Raw genomic sequence first — 20,500 nt, 5'->3', positions numbered from 1 at the left:
TACACCACAGCGTGGGTCAGCTCTTACGGCATGGAGAGTAATACAATCTGAAGTCACTGACATTTGTTCGTTGTGCATGTTAAAATGGGTAAAAAGCGCCCCAGTAAAGACTCAACAGAGTCGAAGATCCCCGTGAAAAAAGCAAAAGCCCCGGAGTTCAACGGGACTGCTTTTAAAGCCATGTTGAAGGACTCCAGCTCAGCCATGAAGGGTGAGTGTATTCGTACACTCTGAAGAAAAACAGTCATAATCAGTATCATCAGTAACCATGGTCTCTGCTAACGGGCTTTGAAGGAGGTTATGTGTCTCTCCCGCGTTTGTTTGTTTACTTTTTCCACAAGATAATTCTCAAAAGTTGTCAACGAATTTTGACGTAGTTGTGTAGAGAAGTGAGAGTTGAATGAATGTTTGTTCCAAAATATAAGAAAAATAACGTACAACAAAGTAATAGACATCAAAAAATGAAAGTGCACACATATGGATAGCTCACGAGGATCTGCTGTTCTGCGTAAATACGTCTAAACTGCAATCATAATTCTCCTGAACATTATCATACATATTTGGAAGGGGTTTAAGAATTGCCTCACACGACAGCATCAATGACAGACACTGACTTGACCACTGCCACCACAATATAGCTGAGGTCGTACTTTCACATTGTCTGCATTTTGTTACAAAATGAATTTATATATATATATATAAAATATTTTATATATTATATATTAAGGCTTTTTTTAACCGGGTAAGTAAATTAAGAACCAATTCTCATTTCCAATGACGACCTGTTTATATCCCATATTGAAAGACAGCGGATCCACTTTCACCCTCATTCACATCTATAGTCAATTTAGAATCTCCAGTTCACCTGCGTTACATGTTTTCCTGGAGAACCTGGAGAGAACCCACACAGACAAAAGGAGAACATACCAACTCCTCAGAGGAAGGCCCCCAGGTGGATTTGAACTTGAGATCTTACTGTGAGGCTGCAGCGCTACCCAATACTCCACTGTGCTGCCTGGCGTGAAGTTAGTTGTACAGAAAAATTCTACTCATCATAATGGAATATTTTAATTTTGTTCTTACAGTTAAACTACTGTATTCATGTTTCTAATGCTGGGAGGAGTTTTCCAATGTCAGTGAATTACCATAGGTTATATTACTCCATTGTGTATGATGGAAATCCAAATAAAGCAGAATTCCAAAGCTGTTCTTTCAAAGTTTTCTTCAACTCTCTCAGTAAAGATACACAGACATGTAAATAAATCTGTTTCCATTTAAATTATTATTTCAACTGTTTGTTGTTTATTTTAGTCATTGATGATATGCCTCTGATAAATAATTCATACGAGATTTTGTAGTCTTTATTCAAACTGTTAAACTTTTCGTGACAATGTTTATTCAATGTGTTTTAGCTCTCATTTCCATCCTATTGTTTTTAACTCTCATCCATCATCTTTAGCGAATTCAGTGTTGGTGGATCATCATTCTCTCGACCTAGCAGCATCTGCATTCTACGGTTTTCTACCCTTTTGCCATGCTTAATATAATTCTTCCTTGTGTATCCCCTGAAGGACTAGAGACATTCATATCAACTGCGAAGAAGTTGCCAAGCTCTGAACTGTACGATGTGGTTGAAGGTTACATTAAAATATCCATGGAGTGTGCAGAAATATTCAAATTGCTTGAGAGAGAAAAGAATACAGAGAGTGAGGTAAGATATGAAATACCTTTCTGAAGATGGGACTGACCTTCACTGAGTAGGTTCTTATCAAGTCTTTGTTCTGATCAGATGCTGCTGGTTTTTGAGTGCCTGGAGGGGATCCTAATCAGGACAGCCAGTGACCTGTCCCACTTCAACATGGTTGGCAATACTATTGTGAAAAAGATCATAGCTAAGTACATGAAACTACTGCAAGGATCTTTCCATTCAGAAAATCACAGGTCAGTGTAAACACTTCAAAGTGAAATGACTGTTCAGTCCGGACAGTGTTAAATTGTAACCTAATGGTGTGTTGTTGTTGTTGTTGTTTTAATGTTCTGCACAGGTTTGTCCGTCAGTGTCTCAGTTTTCTGTCTGCAATGGTGTCCCAGAGTCCTGAAGCTGCCAGAGAGGTCCTGAGTCACCTTCACATCAATAAAGTGCTGTCAGGATTGGCAAAGAGAAAGGATAAGAAGGTGTGATGTAGCATGTGCTGTTTTAAAAAAAAATATTTATATATTTTATTCTCCGTGACTGAGCCCATAAGTCAAACAACAAAGAAACATATTTTTTATCAACCAATAGACATGCATTCTTTACCCGTGCATAATCAATTATACGTTTATTATGAGTTACACAAACAATGATAAAGTATGAAAGTATGTTGAGCGTCTCGCATCTCAAGGTACTTCTGTATGTGCTTACATTCCTCTTTTTGAATCCTCCAGGGAAGACCTGATGTCCGCATGGCCTTCATCCAGTTTGTGCTGTCCTTCTTGATGTGTGGAGATAATACTACCATCGGACAAATATTAGAAATCAAAGGTAAATTTACCTATGGATTGGAATGCACACAGTATATTTGTTTCTGGTGTGTTGGTGACATCATCATTTGCTCTGATTGTGTCAGAATTCCTGCCAGAGATCCTGAGTACAGGTCTGAAGGAGGACAGGATGTCTATCATCAGTCTGATTCTGTCCACACTGAAGACAAGAGTAAGTGCGTGGCAGCTCATGATTTCCTTTTAGAATTCTTTAAAGCGTTAATAATCTTATATTTTGCTTGTATTATTGTAGGTTGTGTTAAACAAGGTCATAAGTAAAACACAGAAAGTGCGCTTTTTCACACCTGTTGTGCTGGCCAACATAGCATCTCTGTATAGATGGAATGGAATTGTGGATGTGACCGCTGAAGATAGAGTGAGTTATGACCTTTTCATCTTGTGTTATCTGTTCTCCAAATTGGCTCATCATGTGAATCTAAACTTTGTTACTTTTCCTAAAGATGCCTGGGGACTCAGAGCTTGCTGGGATTTCTGTCATTCGAGAACTTGTTCACAGTTTCCTTCTTGATCTGTGTAGCTCCCGTAAGCATGGTATTAGCTTTCATGACGCCAGCTTTGGCACAGCTGGGAGGTAAGGAATCTCATCGTTTACACTGTATTCTTGAGTGAAATCCCTGTGCTGATCATGGGATTTGACCTTTTTCCAGAACTGGCAACATTGTCTTGCTTCAGTTCTTGGTAGGGCTGAAACAGGCCACTGAGGATGAATTGGTGGCAGAGCTGGTGGTGGCTGTGCTGAAAATGAGCCCTGACATACTGGCCAGGTACTTCCAGGAGACTCAGTATTCCTACACTCCTCGTCCTAAAAGTGCATGGCAGGACAATGTCAACTTACTTAAAAAGGTAAGGGCAGCATTTGAATTGTATGTGGTTTGTTAGAAGTTCATATTCAGCCTGTCTTGTTAAAAATAATTATTCTACTTAAAATCATATGGCAGATTTACGAGGCCCAGCCAGAAGTGTCCACAGTTTTCCAATTTCGTGAGGTCATCCCTCTTCCTCGCCTGCACTCCATGATTATGGTGATATCTCTTCCTCCTGTCTGTAACAAAGCCTTTTTCACCCAGGGCCTCAGTGTAAGTGACTGAGCCTCATTATAAATGTCTGCAATGATGTGGCTACAACACCACAAGACTAAAAGTCGGCCGCATTTTGTCATACTTGTTTTTATTATGTTGTATCCCACAGATTTCCAACACAGCAGTGCAGGTCACAACTCTGTCCGTAATGAACTTCATCTTGAAAAAAGCTAAAAAGAATATAGAGTACCTTTTGGATAAGTCTGAGTGGCACAGCTCAGATATGTACGCTCTTGACGCTATGGAGGATTTGGTGCAACAGTATAGGGAGACACTCAGCAAGGTAAACTCCATAAAGTTCTGCCTGAACACACACAAGCAGTAATGATGCACCACTAAACAACCTACATCTCTTTTCTAGGTTTTGCCGGACATAACAAGCATAGTTGCAAAGTGGCAGTCTCTTGGGAAGAAGGAAAAGATGAGTGGTGAGGGAAAAACTGCTATAAATCAAGAGATTGATGCACAGACTGATGACAAAAATGAAGTACCAGGTAATACCATTTTACAGGATGTTATTTGTTCATTCTCATTATTTCTGAAGAACAACAGGACCAGCAAATAAATTGACTTTTATACTGTCCTTTCTTATGTGCAGGAGTCTCTGACACAGCTGAGGTAATCCTGCTGAAGACCCTGATTCTTCAGGTCATATGTCTTTACCAGAAAGTAGTACCACATCTGGTGAACCAGTGCAAATTTGACTTCAGCAAGCTCTTAAAAGGTAATACATTTTTTAAACTATTGAGTTCATTTATAAGTAATGTTTAAAAATTGTACTGGTGATTCTGTGGCAAAGCTTTTAAAAATAAGTTTTTCCAACTCTGCAGGGATTGTGTCAGAAAAAGGAGTGAGAGAAGAGGTTCCCCCAGTTTTGCAATATCAGATACTGCAGTTGGCCTTAGATCTCCCTGCAAGCAAGTTCTCCTGGTTCCGCTTACAGGTAACAAGTTACTCTCTTGGTTTTATTTTACCATTTAGATCTGCATTTTCATTGAATATATTGTGCTTTGTAACCAGTATAGTTTGAGTATGAGTGTTGCTTTTCTTCCAGGATGTTTCAGACACAGAATCATCATCTGGAGAGAAGTCAGTGCTCTATCTGCTTCTGAACATGTTTGTGAGCAGCAACAGCAGCCATTTGAAAAGGTCCACACGGATGCTGGTTCTGAAAGTAAAGGCCATCTTTTCTTTCTTCCATACTTTTATTTTCACCTCGTACCGCATGTGAGACATAAATATTTAAAAAGTTCACATATGAGATTTAATGGACCTACCACAGACATTTTTTTTTGTTTTGTTAAGGTGACATAAGAGTTTGATATTCAATATTTGCATCACTACACTCTCCAGTTGTTGTCAAATGCAGTAGAAGAGCTAGGAGAGGGAAATATTTCATCTGGTAGTGCTTCCAAGGGCTATTAATTATTCAGTCTACATCAGGGGACATTTTAAAAGTCAGGAAAAGTACTTTCCAGAATATTTCAGAGTCAAAGTCTCTAATGTGATGGCTGTGTGGAAAAAGTGCAGATTTGTGCAGGTAGTGATTAAGTAGGAGCATCATCTGTAGAAGTAACTTTCAAATATAAACAAAATATTTTGAATCTCATGTTTTTAAGGTGCTGAAGGACAGTGGCGTGTTTGAGTACAATAGGACTGAGCTTGAACTCTGGCTTGATCAGCTGACCAGAGTTCAGCCAAGTCAACAAGAAGCTGTCATCCAGTTCCTGGAAAGAGTGAGTTCCTCTACAGAACATTTAGATAGTCAGATGTCGGTGTATTACAGTATTTGAAAACAGACTCTTGATCTGCTGTTCTAGGTGTTGGTGAAGCTGGTGTGCAGTTCTTACGCTTACACAGACAAGGTGGCCAGCCTGGTGCAGGAAGCAGCTTATCTGCAAGCTAACCTGAGCAGCCAGGAGGGCGAAGCTGCCAGTATCCCAGTCTCACACATAGATGGTGAGTATTTACAGACTGAGGAATCAAAGCTCATTGCCTGGAACTTGGCATGTAACTACCTGTGTCTTCTAGATGTCATAGACATGCTGGATGTCATTATGGATGGTAATGAGGGTGAGATGGAGGAGTTTGGGCCATCTCTCAGTGAGGACCTCATTATCCAGACCTTCCCTTTCAGTGTGTTGGTACCAGCTGCTCTGGAGGCCCGAAACAAATTGTCAGCAGACAAGGGTGAGGCATTTCTGACTTTACTGGATCAAATTGTGAGATGAATACATTTTTAGTATTTGAAAATGAAATTGTTAAAACAAATGGTTAAAGAGTTGTAGAACATTGTAAAACAATTCTGTTGCATTTTGAACACGTCTTATAAACAGCAACAAAAGAGCAACTTCACGTTGGATGTGTGATCTTTATGCCTACAGAAGAGCCTAGGTTTTATGTTGATATGCTAACCTTTTTATTCCCTTTTTTCAGGGGTAATATATGAGTATTTGTCTGCAGTGCTCTCAGATGTGCTGCACAGCCAGAGAGAGCCACTACCTCTCTGTCTAGCTCTGCTGCAGTACGACAAAGTGCTTGTATCCTCAGAATCCCGGACCTCTACCCATCCATCTGTCATACATCTTCATCATTATTATTCCCAATGGCTGCCGCAACAGTGCCAGGAGGAACTGGTCAGTCTTTAATAGAACCAAGAAAATTTTTAACAAAAATGATGACACACTTTGAGTATTTCTTTAAGGAGAATAAAGTAATCACTTTCTTGCAGTTCAAGCCCTCTGAATGTTATTCAGCGGAATCGATAACGTCCATTTCATTCACCGAGCTGATGAAGGCAGCATACAGCAAAGGGCCAGGCGCTTTGATTGATGACGGCTTCAGGGGGAAGGCAGAAGGAACTATAGCTTCCATGTCAATGGCTGATTTTCCAGTAGCAATCAAGCAGATTGTACTCTACATAAAGTCAGTGGTGGAAAACTGTGGCACTTACATGGTAAGTGCATTAAACAGACTTTCAAATTGTTAAATTGCTGAATATCCTCAATAATAGCATCCTTCTTCACAGTTCCCCAAAAATGTAGGGATTGCTCCTCTTAAGACCTTAATGGGAATACTAAGGGAGTTGGTGACCAAGCTACATGCTTATCAGGAGACGGAAAACTCTGAGCCAGCAGCAGAGAACTCCGAGGAAGAGTCAGACCTGTTCCTGGAAATCAACCAGTCATGTACAGGAGAATCCAGTAAAGAGCAGGTTAGGAGAAATTGTCAGCCTTTACACTGATGGATTTCTTTCGTTTTGGATGTTATGGATGCCTATGTATTTAAAAATTCCTGATTCTAACATTGTTCCCTCCTTGTTTAGATCCTTATTTCTGCTCTTGGCTTCATCTTCAAGAATCCTTGTTTGGAGCAGTGGTTTCTGGCTCTAGAGCTGGCTGTCTTACCTCCTCACAGTCTAAACCCCATCAGACTTAAGCAGCTTTGTGCTCAGCTAAATGATGACATTCTGGTCTTGCTGAAGACCTGCTCCCCTATTCTCCAAGTTCTGGGTCAGCTGGAGCTTATTTCTAGCTACATGGGGGCTATGGAAAAAGCTGTGCTAAAGGAACTGTCTGACAAGGGGTCCAAGGTTGCAAAAAAGCAGTCCAAACCTTTGCAGGCCCTCCTAGCTCTGCACCAGTACATGAACTCCAGTAATCGGATGGACGTGCTCTCCAGTTTGCTACTCCTCCCCCAGGAGAGACTAATCTCCCCCAGCAGTGATGACGCACGGGCTGACCTTAGTGTCTATGGTTTTGCAACAGTGCAGATCCTGACAGAGGCTAAAGCTAGCTGTTCCCAGGAGCACAGCATTATTCTGTCTCCAGCACATCTCCATGGCCTGGAGACCCTTCTGCTTTCCTGTTCCAGTCCTGCGTTGGAGGCCTTCCTCCTGCAGACTCTGTCTAATGAGGCCAGCAGTGCCAAGCTCATCCACTCAGATGTACTGCTGCACTGTCTCGAGTGGCCGGCCCCGAACACTCTGGCCATCAGCTCTCTTTTGCTGCAGAATTGCTCCACACACCGCCTCTACTTTGAAGAGTGGTGCCAAAGGCCAGCTAACATAGGGAGGCTCTCGGATGCAACTGAAATATTTCTTCCTTTAATCAACACCTACCTTCAGGTGGCAAATAGAGAGGATCCAGCAAGGCCCAAAGATGGTTTGTACAAACTTTCTATTGTCTTAAACTTTTATTATGTCGTGCTCTTAAATTTCATTCATTCTGCTAATTTGATGTGTTTTTGTAGTACAAAAAGAAGTTTTACAAGCCTTGAAGCAAGCACTTGTTGCCAAGTTATTCCAACGTGTTCTTGGTAACCCAAGAGAAGACTCAGCCCAGGCTGCTGAAACATTAGCCAATCTGCTCAAGCTCTCAGCGAACACCGAGGACACTAGAGACTTGATTAACAACCTGCCTTCTGCTCTTCAAAACGTTAACAGCTTTGAAAGGTAGGACTGAACTAATAATACCGTACGAGAAAACAGAAAATTATGAAATTCATATTAATTAGATAAATGTTTTCTCTTCCAGATGGCTACTGGTAGATGTTATCACTGGGAAACTGAGTGATTGCCCAGAAGAACAAGAAACATGGAGGAAGTGTATCACCACAGCTGCCATCAAGTGTCTCACCGCTGCTTACAGTCACTTCAGAGATCAGGCTACTGCCCCACCAGAGCAGGAGAAGAGCATTTTGGAAAGGCTGCAACAACTCCTTGTAGGTTTTATTTCTCCTAAATACTAATAAGTTCATATTTATTTGTAAGTCATGCACTTCACAATTTAACTTCTTCACTCAGACATCAGCTGAAGGCATTGCTGCATCTGACTGGAACAGTTTTGTCAAGAATGGATTGAAGTAAGATGCTGTATGAAGTCGTTATACATTATGCGATTTAAGAGTATCAGTCCAGTGGTTGTTTTGAATGATGTTTGTTTTTCCTTTGTAGATACCGCTACAGAGATACCCACTTTCTGAACACACTGATCAGCCTGATAGGACATATGTACAATAGCAGTGAAGTCCGGAAGGATCTCATACCTTTATCCACCCTTCACATGATGGCCAGCAGTCATTCTCTCTTCCTGCCCACCATGTTGGACTCAACTGAAGACCCCAGCACTTGTCCGGCTAAAGGTATGGAGACTGGGGGAAAACATTGAACTCCAAACTTGAAAACTTTTCAGCTCTCTAATAAAATAACTGAAAATAAGGACTTGTTTTGTTGTTATTTCAGATGCATTGGTGTCCTTACTGCTCTGTTTGGTGAAAAAATGCCCAACAGTCTGTAGCATCAACCACTTTGTTGTACTTTTGGGCGCATATGGAGCAACACTTAGTACTTCAGGTAAAAAAGGAAATGTTGTTCATTGTGTGTTTGTGGGTCTTTTTTTTTTGTTCTTTCCACTTATGTGTCGTTTTTTGGTTCATAGATCAAAAGCTGTTACTGCTTCTTCAAGAATATGAAAGAAATAATGTCAGTTTGCTGAAATTTCAGTAAGTTCCATTCAGTTATAAATCACATTTGCAGAAAAATGCACTGTTATTTTGCAAACACTGATTATATGTTGCAACTGCAGATCCTTCCTGTGGGGCCCGGCAGCTGTGGAGCACCACAAAACCAGGAAAAGCTTGGGGGCCTCCCTGTGGAAGCAGGCGAGCTCAGATGACCTGCTAGCCCAGCTGAAAGTAGACAAAATGCTCCAAACTATCGCACATTTTCCCCAACAGCGCAGGATCATCCTGCAGGTCCCTATTTGATTCTGTTTCCTTTATAGAACAGCCTTTTTATTCAAATATATTACTGTACATTTTCAAATACTTCTGTTATAAAGCTATGCAAATAGATCTGTCACTAGTTGATGTTTTTCAAGTTTTATTCTTCTTTAAGCATCATAATTTTATCATTAAGCTTCATTTTGGTTTGAGGAGGAGATTGAAGTGAGAGTGTTTTGCCTTTTGGGTAAATCTTAATGTTTATGATTTCTGTCTTAGGTTGGTGAGGAGCATCTCTACACTAACAACACCGTAAAAGACCTTGGAAATGTATATGATCCTTGTTTTCTTTTGCCACTCTTCAGCGCCATACTGCAACCAGGTCAGTGTATTTCAGTGCTGTTGTCATGGCTTTGGATCGGTTCAGTGTGCCGCTGCTTTATAGCTGTTCCATTTGTCCTATTTTTAATGTGACAGAGTGCGTGATCGACTGTGTCAAGTTCGTATCCAGCCATGCCTTAGGAGTAACAGTGATGGCTCTAAGTAGCTACGACCTACAAGTGAGAGCAGCAGCCTATCATGTGCTAATAAGCTTCTACCAACACCTGGAAGGTGCTCGAGTCAGGGAGAAGAGACAGGTAAAGCATTGCGGAGGTGATGTTTGAGTATTTGCATACTGTATATGTGAAGTTGCCTTCATAAAGGCTGATGGCCTTGTTTTATTTAACAGCTGCTGTACTTAATGGATACAGTGAAGAATGGAATCCGACAGCCGAATCAAAGACTCCCATTTGTCCTGACCACTTACATCACCAAAGTAGCTCAGCAGATGCTCAGACCTGGTGTGTGACCTTGAACGCCTGTCAAGTCCCTGAGCAAAGTGATTTAATATTGTTTACATGGGAATATTTGTTTAGAACACTTTGTTTCAAAAGATAAGCAACTCTGAATGTTTAATTTTTTATCTTTTTGAATTCTCTATTTATTGCCATTCTCTAAACAGAATATATCTTACTGTTGCTTGCTGCATGGGCAGCTGAGCCTTCTTGATTGTTGACCTACAGTCTTTTTTTTCTGGCTCTCCAGAGGACCACATGTACGTGGTGTTAAACAGATTCCTGCTGTCCCATCAGAGCTTGGACTTCAGAAGAGTCCCTGAGTTCTTCAAGCTGTTCTATGGATTTGATTTGGAGGTAAAGTCCTATATCAAATTTTTTGTTTTCAGGATTGATGAATTCTACCAATGAAAACAATGGCTATCTAAATAAACACTGCTTGTGTCTACAGAATTTAACTTTCCTCTGTTCAGCCCAACTTGGGTCTTTTTGTTTTTTCGTTTTTTAGATCAATGTTATCTTTAGTTATGGGAATTTGACTACATTGCTTACTTTTGCCGCAGCATAAAATGGAACGTGAATGGATCTTGACTGTGCTGGAGGAAGGGATAAGTGACAGACACTGCTATGAACTGTGTGATCAACAAGGCATATTTCAGACGCTTTTAGGCTTCAGCTGCAGTCCTGTGTGCAGTGAACATTCCCAGGTAAACACTGTTGTGGGAATCGCAGTCATTCAACACACTAGTCATGATATATGATTTTTCAACTATATGATAATAGAGCTGAATTAAACTGTTTGAAATCACCAGATTAATGAGAAGATTGCTAGTTTGAAATATATAAAATCTGACAAAAAAGAGCTCTTGCCTGATAAAAATGCTGAATTTGAATTGATTTATTTATGTCTCAAGGTGCAGATTATTAGGGTGCTGCACCAGGCTGCTCGTGTGACCAAAGCAGCTTATAACCTCACTAAGAGCTGTGGGCTCCTCGCCTGGATCATACAGGTGGTTAATAAAAGGTGAGTAGTGAGGACCACATTTAATTTTTGTCTCTTTATCACTACGTTCACGTTACAAAAGATATCTCTTAAGTTTCATATTTTCTACATAAGACCATCCCTTTCTTTTTTCAGGAATCCAGACCAGCAGCTCCTCAGACATATCATAGATCTGCTGCACATGCTGTGGTTTACCAACCTTGGGCAGAAGGAAAAGCAAACAGAAGGAACCAAGACCACCTCTTCCACAGAGGAGAAATCTCAGCGTTCTCTAAAGTGTCTCCCACTTCCACTCATCAATGAATTCCTTTGTGTGGCTATAACTATCAGCAGACACCTCAGGTAAAAGGCTGCCACACCAAAGCATTAAATCATAACATCTCCTATCAACAAAAAATGAGATTTCAGGCAAAAAGTTTTGATGTATTAAAAGGTTATGTTTCCCTTGTTAGGCATTTTGTGAAGGCCTCTCAGCTCAGCCTGTTTCTGCAGACACTCAGCTCTGTGCTGAAGCATCGTGAGACAGCTTTGAGGGTTAACAAACAGACTGACCGGCTAACACTCCATCCACAGCCGCTCTCTACCATTGAAATCCTCAATCTGCTCCTATGCTGGGCCTCTCTGTCCCGCAACACAGAGCTGCTCAACCAAATACAAGCCTTGTCTGAAAAATACAAACAGAAACAGCTCCTGGGTGAGTGATGTGTGTCTTTATCACTTTATTGTGTCATACCAAGAAGCTTGTTCAGATGTTGTCATAGCTGTTTACCTATCGTAAAATGAGTCACTACTGCCCAAACACTAAATGTCAAAAAAGGTTAGGGTTAGAGTTGAGAGCAGTGATAAATATAACTCACCAACATGCTCACACTGTAAGTTTTATTCCACTTGGATAATTTTATAACAGCTAAATCATAGACACTGTAAATTGGAAATCATTTTTTAGTAATACTTCACAGCAAGCCCTGGTCAGTAATAAGTTCCATCATATTCGAGACAATGAAATATTACATGCAACACTATTACATTTGTAAATAGAATGTTTTAAAATTTAGAAAAATATAAAGAGCTGAAAAATGTGCATATAACAAAAATCCCCACAACCTAAGCTTAATATCAGATATGCTGTGCATCCTGACAAACTGAAAGCAGTAACAGCACCGGCTCTGATCAATAACGACTCCAGGGTAGTTGCTCTTTTTTTAACCTCATGTTCCTGTCTCCGGGGAACAAAAAGGACCATGCTGTTATATTTCATGGCAAGATATTCTGTCCTCTTTTACAATTTATGTGTAAAAAAATAAATATTTGGTGTGTTTTAACGGTGAATGTGTTTGTCTTTCACCACATTAATTGTTTATCTCCCTTCTCAGGGATGGGGAAGGATAAGATCCGAGCTAAAGCCTCCTTTTCCAAGGCTCATAAAAGAAAAGAGAATGTTGCAGAGGAAGCTGAGGAGCAAGATGAAAGTCTCCTGAAAAATTGTAAATCTTTTCTCAGTGGTATCTTTACTCACTGGGAGCCCTGTTTGCCAGCTTCTGAACCTCAGCTGACCCAGCCAACAGACAAACTGGATTCCAATCACTTGGCTTGTGATACTGCTCACCTGCTCACCAGGTGGTCCCTGAGGTGGTTGGTTGAGGGCTTGTATGATGAAAACAGAACAAAAGATTTCCTGCGCTGGGTTGAGAAGACTGTGATGAAACACAGGGAAATTACTAATGTTGTGGCAATCGATTGTGCCTTGAAAGCCGACCTGCTACGTCTCCACCATCAGGCCTTTGAAGCTCAGTGTCACTCTAGCATTTCATCAAGAGTTGAAACCTTCCAGCTCTTTACCGACATTATGATACATTTCCTAGAAAGCCAAGGCCCCCTTCCAGAGCTGCATCAGGCAATTGTTTCTGCCTGTCTGCCAGGAGCCATGCTTGATGAGGCCAGACGTGGTAAGAGCCTGCTAGAATCAAGACTGTGCCCATTTATTCTACTGACACAGGTTTCTCAACCTGAGGTGCCCAAAACTTTTAAGTCCAAGTTAAACTGGATTGGTTGAGAATAATATCTGTAGTTCAAAACACATTTAAATGACGGACTTAAAGATCTGACCCTTGAAATGGAGGGTGAAGTGATTACATTTTGATGCAGATCCGGTTCAAATTGCAAATTCAGAGCTTTGTTTTTTCCACTTTATAATAAATTCTGATGATGTAGCTAAGTCCTTACTTGGCCAATACTGTAGACTTAAATAGAGTGAATGCATATGATGCATGATCTATGTCCGTCGAGGTTCATGCAGAACTTGATCCATTTTTATTTATTCTACAAGCTAACACATTACTGCAAATGTTTTTGGCTTGTTTATGAGTTACTTAACAACTGATGACAACTCTGATGTGGATCCCATGTGTTTCTATTTGTACAGATCTGAATGCAGGGTTTTCTTTTTACTTAAAATAACTTTATATCAATTTTTTAACTCATAGTTTAACATATATTTTATTTTAATTACAGTGACAGTGAATAAAGACACAATTTTCATTGATCCCATCAGATTGTGTTTGTGAGGAGGTGCTATGAATTCATTAGTTTAAATGTTATTAGACATTTCAAACCGGGCACTTGAGGGTCAAAGAAAATATGGTTAAAGTAGTCTTTTTGATATTTAAATGATCTTCATCAAATGTAACTCATGGAGTCACACTTACGGTGTATGAAAGATACAGAAATGCCTGAATAGGTACATGGTTAATTTTTCTCTACAGTGAAATCCTTTTAATACATTTGTGGGCGTGTCCATCACGAAGATGACTCTTAATGAAGCTTCTTGATTTCTCTTTTCCAGAAGCAGGTCTGTTCCTGCTGACATTGTACATGAGTGAGGTGTGGAGCGGAGCCACATCACCAGACCTGTTCCTGTCTCACGCCAGCTTAGTGACCAAATCCAAATGTAGAAGACAGAAAGCAACCAAACCTTCGCGATCGGAGACAGCCATCAGAGCCATCTGTAATGACATCATCAACATGAAGAGTTAGATAAGACATCCAAATGTGACTGCTCTTTGAAATACACATTATTTCCAAGACAGACTGGAATTTTTAATTTGGCCAAATTGTTTTTGTAAAAATAGATTTTTTTTGTAAAATCCAGTTATAACATCCTATTTTCAATGCAATGATTTATAAAGCTGTCTTACTTTTTCCCAAACTGTGACTTCATTTGTTTCAATAGAATTACAGAATTAAATGAGATATGAAAATGCATTTAGAAACTGAAATATAATAAATGCAGTGTGTAGGCAAAAAACCCCACATTTCCTTCTATACGATTCCATAGTTCAAATCCATCCACAATTGGCAGTCACTATTGACCGAGCTTTCATCCAAGTGAGTGCAAACAGTGCCAAAATAAGATTCTGAAAATTTGATGAAATACAACCACTATAAGGAGATTTTTTATTTTATTTATTTATTCAGTTTATTTCTTCTTTCCAGACATGTTATTACAACAGATTTCACTTTCATCAGTGTTGGAACATCAGCAACAATATCCGGAAAAAAAAAAAGGGTTGACGTGTATAAGCCATTGGCTTGTAAGGTTCCCGTCCCCTAAATCAACAACATCTCTCTCATTGCAGCACAGTGTCAACCAATTCATACATTGCATGTCACAAATCAATTTCAATTATTTTATTCTGGTACATTGTTGTTTTCATCCATTTAGTCCAATAGGCGTGCATCTTTGCACATTTCTTTGTCAGTTCTTGAGAAGAGTCCAAATATTGAATGTTCATTTTGTTATCATTTCAATGGTTGTTTCTGGACAATTTTATGATTTAAGAGCCGTTGGAATTTCTTGCTTTGTGTGGCTGAGTTGATGTTGCTTTCTGTGCCTTCTACACTCCTAATCACTGGTGTCAGCATCACGGTTTCTGGCCTTCACCTCCAAACGTTTTCCCCAATTCCCCAGCTTTAGGGTGATATCCTCCTAGAGCTGAGCATTGGAATCCTCATGCCGGTCACTCATCCTGGCCATGGCATCATTCAGCATGATAGCCATAGCATCCGTATACACCCTGACTATTGCCTCTGCTGCTCGGTCAGAATCCTCTTGTACTTTGGTCTGTTGTAATCCCATTTTGCTCAGCTTGCGGTGCAGCATGAAAGCACCAAACCCCAGTGCTGTTATCCCGATTGTCATGGTGGTAAAGATGTACACATCCTCAACATCTTCCACATCCAGTGGGGCCAGACACATAGTTTTGAAAGTATCCCAGCTGTCCAGCATGTAGCCAGCCCTAAAAGTCCCGACTGGACATTGGCACTCCCCAGTTCCAGTAGGTCTGGTGGAAAAAATTATGTTGATCACATTAAGTGACCAGCTCAGCAGATTCATCTTGGTTAGCAGACTTCGTGTGATGATATAGAATAGAGATAATCCATGAGTGGCTTCCATATGTTCAGAAATGAACATGACCCTAAAGCACATATGTGAACCTCTCGTGACGATGCATTAAAGATGAAGCTGTATTACAAATGTGAGTATGAATAGATTTCCTGGATCTATTTCAACATAATGTATTCATGATGAAAACAAGATCAGAGACTAAACCCAGTTGCTTTTTGCCAGCCGTCTTGTGTGGATTCATTGTCAAATTCCTCTTCCATTTTCCTTGGATGTTGTTCAATTTACAGGATTTAACTACGGAATTTGCCTTGGGATAATAAAGTTCTATCTTATTTGAATGAGTAACTCAAATGTAGGAGTTATAATGAAGACATGGAGGCATTCAAGGGCATTTGGGACTATCCTCAGGTAGTGCAAATATAAACAAGACATAAAAGTACCATCCTGAAATAGATCATTTATAATCCAAATGCCCCTGAAAAAAGCTGCCTCCTTGTCCCTTCAACCATTCAGTTCAGGGTTCACTAATGAAAACACTGCTGAGTACACAACAGAACAAAAATTGCGTAACATGTTTATAATGGTAAAGGTGACCATGCACTAAGTATGGGATCAGTGAAATGTAGGCAAATGCCTCTCACAAAAAGCCCCCAAATCACAGATTTCAAACTGACATTTTCCACAATCGCAGTCTCCTTGTTCAGATTTTAAAATATGTGCACTTCATCTTTTTATTCATCTTTATTGTTCACTTACATATAGAGTGCTCTCATTCAGATTCGTAACCAGGTCAAGTAGTTCATTCTCTTTGGACGCCTTCGATTTTGGATCTGTGACGCCTGTAGTCATAAGAGGAAACTTTTAAAAGCTAAAATTCCAACTATATGAAAGTTAAGTTAGGAAAGCCACCTCTGTCTAAAACAATTGCAGAGACTGACGGAATATGCATCTCACTTACCTTGACAAGTTTCCACTGCGAGACATTAGATTCAAACTGAGAAAGAGGAATCCCACAAAGGCAGCCAGCACAATCCAAAGTATTATAACAATTGAGTCTGAAATGGAAGAATTTAACTTTCATCACAAAAAGAACTACAAAAATTACTGTAAGCTTAAATAAATGAAATACAGAGACTTACATTTGTTGTATTTAAGCTTGCTCTCATCCACAATCACAGGATCAAGGTAGTCATCATAGTATTCCCATTCATAGACAGCGGCAGTTGAGTTCTCCATTAGTTATGGGTGAGAAATCCAGTTTTCACATTCCAAACAGTTGGTATAAAAATACTTGATCAGATGTCGTCAGTCTTATTCGAGAAAGAGAGGAGATTTCCTTGTCACCTCAGCCACATGTGTGTTAGGGTGCGGACGCCTGTTGGTTTTCCTCATGTCTCCTGAGTATTTCAGGAAATGCGTGCATTGTGCAGGTCTGACCACAGGAGTGTGTGCTAGATGCAGTACCTATATTCAAAAGAGTGAAAAAAAACTTGCATAGGTACCTCCCTTTGAGGTACCAATACATTTACTAATGGAAGCACTCACATTTACAGCTTCATGAATTAATTTGATTACTATAATTATTGTCTGTGTAGGTTCTCAGTTATCCAGGTCATGGTTATCCAAAGCTGTTTAAGTCAATCCACTGGAGATTGACTTAAAGAAAGTTTTTGAAGACGCTTCATCTCTCATTCAAGAGACTTCTCCAGTTCAGTTCTGATTTCTTTATTTCTTAATGTTGCAAAGATCCAGAGGACACCCATTTGACTCCAAAAATGAAAGACAAATTTGCATGAGACTTTCACACCCAGGCAAACAGGAAATGCTGACTTATTTGGAACAGCTGTTGTAGAAGTTTTCTGTGTGTGTTTTCATTATGAAAGAATCTAAGTGCTGGTGTTACATACAAATATGGATCTAGATTGTACATGAGAGAAGAGATCATTTGGGGGAATACTGAACCTTGGCGGATGTTTGTGGCCTCTGAATGCTCTTGTTAGTACTTTTATTTTAACGCATCATGATTAATACGTTTTTAATTATTGCTTATAATCTTGATTATAAGGGCAGTATGTTTTCAATGTGTTCAGGGCCTCTATTTATGCATTTTCATGTAATTAACTGTGCATGTGCTAATCACTTTTGGTTTGCACTTTGCAGTGAATTCTCTAAGTGTTGCTCTTTCCTCAGAACACAGCTGCTATTTTCGCAGATGGCATTTTAACAGTGAGTGCAGCGTTTCACAGTAACAAGACAGACTTTCTCCCATCCCTGCGTGGTGTTGGAGAGGTCAACACTCGTTTTGAATACTCTTGCGGAGGAGAGTGGTCTTTATGCTATAATTTGACAACTGAAACTACCATATTCTGACAGATATCTTTGCTGTGAGGGTGGAATGAATTCTCCAGAGCAATCATAAAATTATGTCAATCATGTGCTTTTGTGACACCAAATGACCCTGAGCAGGAGCTTATTTATTTTTATGTGTAGTCCATCTGAGGGACAAAGTAGAATTTGCTGACTTACCAAACCAGCTAAATCAGACTTTTACCGTTTTTTTGTCTTTCTCTGTCTCTCCCTCAGCATTTAATCACAGAATTCTGCTTCAGTATTTCTTAGTAAACACACACTAGTAACACACATCTTCTCTCAGCATCCATATTGATGGAAACTTATGCAAAGTGATATTTCAAGATTTGAACTGCACGGTTTTCTACACCATTCATCTACAGTAAAGTAAATACTGTAGATGAAGACAATAAATACCACAAGATGAAGAAGACCTTCTAGACAAAGAGGAATAAGATACTATCAGATGGAGACTGACCATGCACTGTCCAGTCCAAACTTACAGCACTAGCTATGGCATCAATGGGACCACGGTAATGTAATGTAGCAGTCATGTGGGTGTGAGTGCTTCCATTAGTATGCCTAAGGCAGTGGTTCCAAATTAGTGGGGGTGAAATGCCAGAGGGCCACGTGTGACCCCAAGGAGCGTGTATTGATAACTACTGTACCATGTGCTTTCTCACTGTTACTAGAATAAAGTGTAATTACACATCTTTTACAGTAGGTGGCAGTGGCGCTTTCTTGTCTACATGTACTATCCCATGAAATGTAAATATTAGAGCATTGGCAGGGTGTGGGAAGTGAAGAGGCCTCTTGAATGAGAGGTGAAACGTCTTCAGCCAATCTGTGAATCAATCAATGAAAAAAAGCAGTGGTAATTTTTTTTGACAAAATTGAAAAGGTGCACTAGGTGGTTGTGAGAGGTGTAGTGATTAATACTTTTATCCCTGTCCTCCACCTGGCTAGCCCAATTAAAACGGTGATTATATCGAATGCACCACCGTACATAAGCGACGAGCTCCTGGAGAAGGAGCTGTCGCGACATGGTCAGCTCCTGAACCCAATCAATTCCCGGTCGGCAATACCACTCAAGCATGTTACGCCTTCCGGACACAAGTTACGATGATTCCTAGGTTGGATGAAGAGCTGAATTTCACGCTCACGCTTAAAATTGATCGCTATGACTACACGGTTTATTTCACCAGTGAGGGCATGAAATGTTTCAAGTGCGGATGAGGGGGACATCTCATGCGTAACTGTCTGAAGGGAGAGGTTGAGTGCTGGCTGCCGGGGCACGGGGCAGGTGGCTGCGCCCGCGGGGGGACTGGTGGCAGGAGCCACGGAGCCAGTAGTTACAGCTACTTATGCGGCTGTGGTGGCATCTGGTGCTGCCGTCCGTGCTCTGCAGCGCTGCGGCCCGGACCCATTGGGTCGCCAGCTGCCAACCCGGAACCGCAGAGTAACACGAAGGATACAGGTGATAACGCAAAGTTTAAACAACCGGGGGGCTGCAATCCCTCTGGTGTCTGTCAGTATTGCGGTACTGATTTCTCAATCGCAACCTTGTGAGTTTCCAACTCCACCCCACGCGGAATCACTGGGCATCAACCGAGAGGTCACAGGTGACAGCGAAAAGTTAAACAGTCGCCAGCCACCAACCTGGAGTCACAGAATAGCACCCAGGACATGGATAACAGTACAAAGGATGAACAGAGCGATTTGGTGAAGGCTAAGGGGCCAGAGAGACAGCTTCCAGGGTAGTAGAGTCTCTGCTGGAGAAGGACGAGGATGATGATATTTTAATAGACGAGGAATTACTTAAGATAGTTCTTAAAAAGAAGAACACTAACACAAAAATGAATAAAGTGAAAAAAATTGCTAAAGAAACACCTGAGACACCTCCTGATACATTAGCTCTGAGAACAAAAATGACAACAGTCTGAAAGCGGTCATAACAGAAAAATATGGTTCACAAAAGATAAAAAAAATCCTGCAAGACACAAAAGGTTCGAGGGGAAAACTAGAAAAAAAATGTCCTGACCTCAACATGTTTCTGGATAGCTTTTATATGAAATGTAAAACAAGAAGTGGTAAACCAGTTTTTACAGACCAAGAGTTTTATAGATTGAAAAAAATAAGAAAAAAAGTAAGACATGATGATTGTGGAGAACGGATACAGGTAATTGTTTTTTTAGTTTGATAAATGTTAAAAGGTTAGATGTTTCTTTGTTAAGAAAACGCACAGTATTATTGAAAATCCTCTTTACGTGAATCTATTTTGGATTTTATGTCAACATGATTATTTTGTAATGTGACTTTTATGAATAAACTTCTTTTCCTTTCAGCTTTTCCCTTCAAGAGTCGCCACAGCCCCAACAGGGTTAGTTGCCTCCATCTAACCCTGTCTTCTGCATCCTCTTGTCTCACAACAACAACCTTCATGTCCTCTTTCACTACATACTTTTATGAATAAACGTGATGTTAAAAATTAAAAAATCAAATCTCTCTCACACTCACACACACACCGAATGTATGACCGACGTAAGATGTTTTTCTTTCGGGG

General features: G+C 40.3%; 1 protein-coding gene across 1 annotated transcript; it reads left to right on the top strand.

Moving 5' to 3' along the window:
- Positions 1-38: 38 nt before the first annotated feature.
- Positions 39-15,790, top strand: urb1 (URB1 ribosome biogenesis homolog). The gene is made up of 39 exons (XM_068318148.1): positions 39-211; positions 1,572-1,711; positions 1,790-1,941; positions 2,046-2,175; positions 2,428-2,524; positions 2,610-2,695; positions 2,777-2,899; positions 2,985-3,115; positions 3,192-3,387; positions 3,483-3,620; positions 3,733-3,906; positions 3,985-4,117; positions 4,222-4,347; positions 4,454-4,566; positions 4,678-4,797; positions 5,243-5,359; positions 5,444-5,582; positions 5,655-5,813; positions 6,060-6,259; positions 6,355-6,579; positions 6,652-6,837; positions 6,949-7,786; positions 7,875-8,076; positions 8,159-8,345; positions 8,428-8,486; positions 8,578-8,765; positions 8,866-8,976; positions 9,062-9,125; positions 9,209-9,377; positions 9,624-9,726; positions 9,822-9,982; positions 10,075-10,186; positions 10,431-10,537; positions 10,744-10,887; positions 11,095-11,204; positions 11,319-11,525; positions 11,636-11,877; positions 12,557-13,129; positions 14,026-15,790. Exons 1-39 carry the CDS (start codon positions 85-87, stop codon positions 14,214-14,216), a joined length of 6,780 nt encoding a protein of 2,259 aa, XP_068174249.1. The 5' UTR covers positions 39-84; the 3' UTR covers positions 14,217-15,790.
- Positions 15,791-20,500: the final 4,710 nt, after the last annotated feature.

Source organism: Antennarius striatus, chromosome 6 (genome assembly GCF_040054535.1).
Source record: "Antennarius striatus isolate MH-2024 chromosome 6, ASM4005453v1, whole genome shotgun sequence".
Taxonomy (NCBI): Eukaryota; Metazoa; Chordata; class Actinopteri; order Lophiiformes; family Antennariidae; genus Antennarius; species Antennarius striatus.
Note: the sequence above shows the minus strand (reverse complement) of the source record. Positions and strands in the feature narration are given on the sequence as shown.

Bases quoted from the DNA above. Each gene is read 5' to 3' on its own strand.
- urb1 (XM_068318148.1), top strand. From the start codon at position 85: ATGGGTAAAAAGCGCCCCAGTAAAGACTCAACAGAGTCGAAGATCCCC. The intron at 212-1,571 runs GTGAGTGTATTC...TATCCCCTGAAG, and splicing joins CTCCAGCTCAGCCATGAAGG to GACTAGAGACATTCATATCA. The intron at 8,766-8,865 runs GTATGGAGACTG...TTGTTATTTCAG, and splicing joins CAGCACTTGTCCGGCTAAAG to ATGCATTGGTGTCCTTACTG.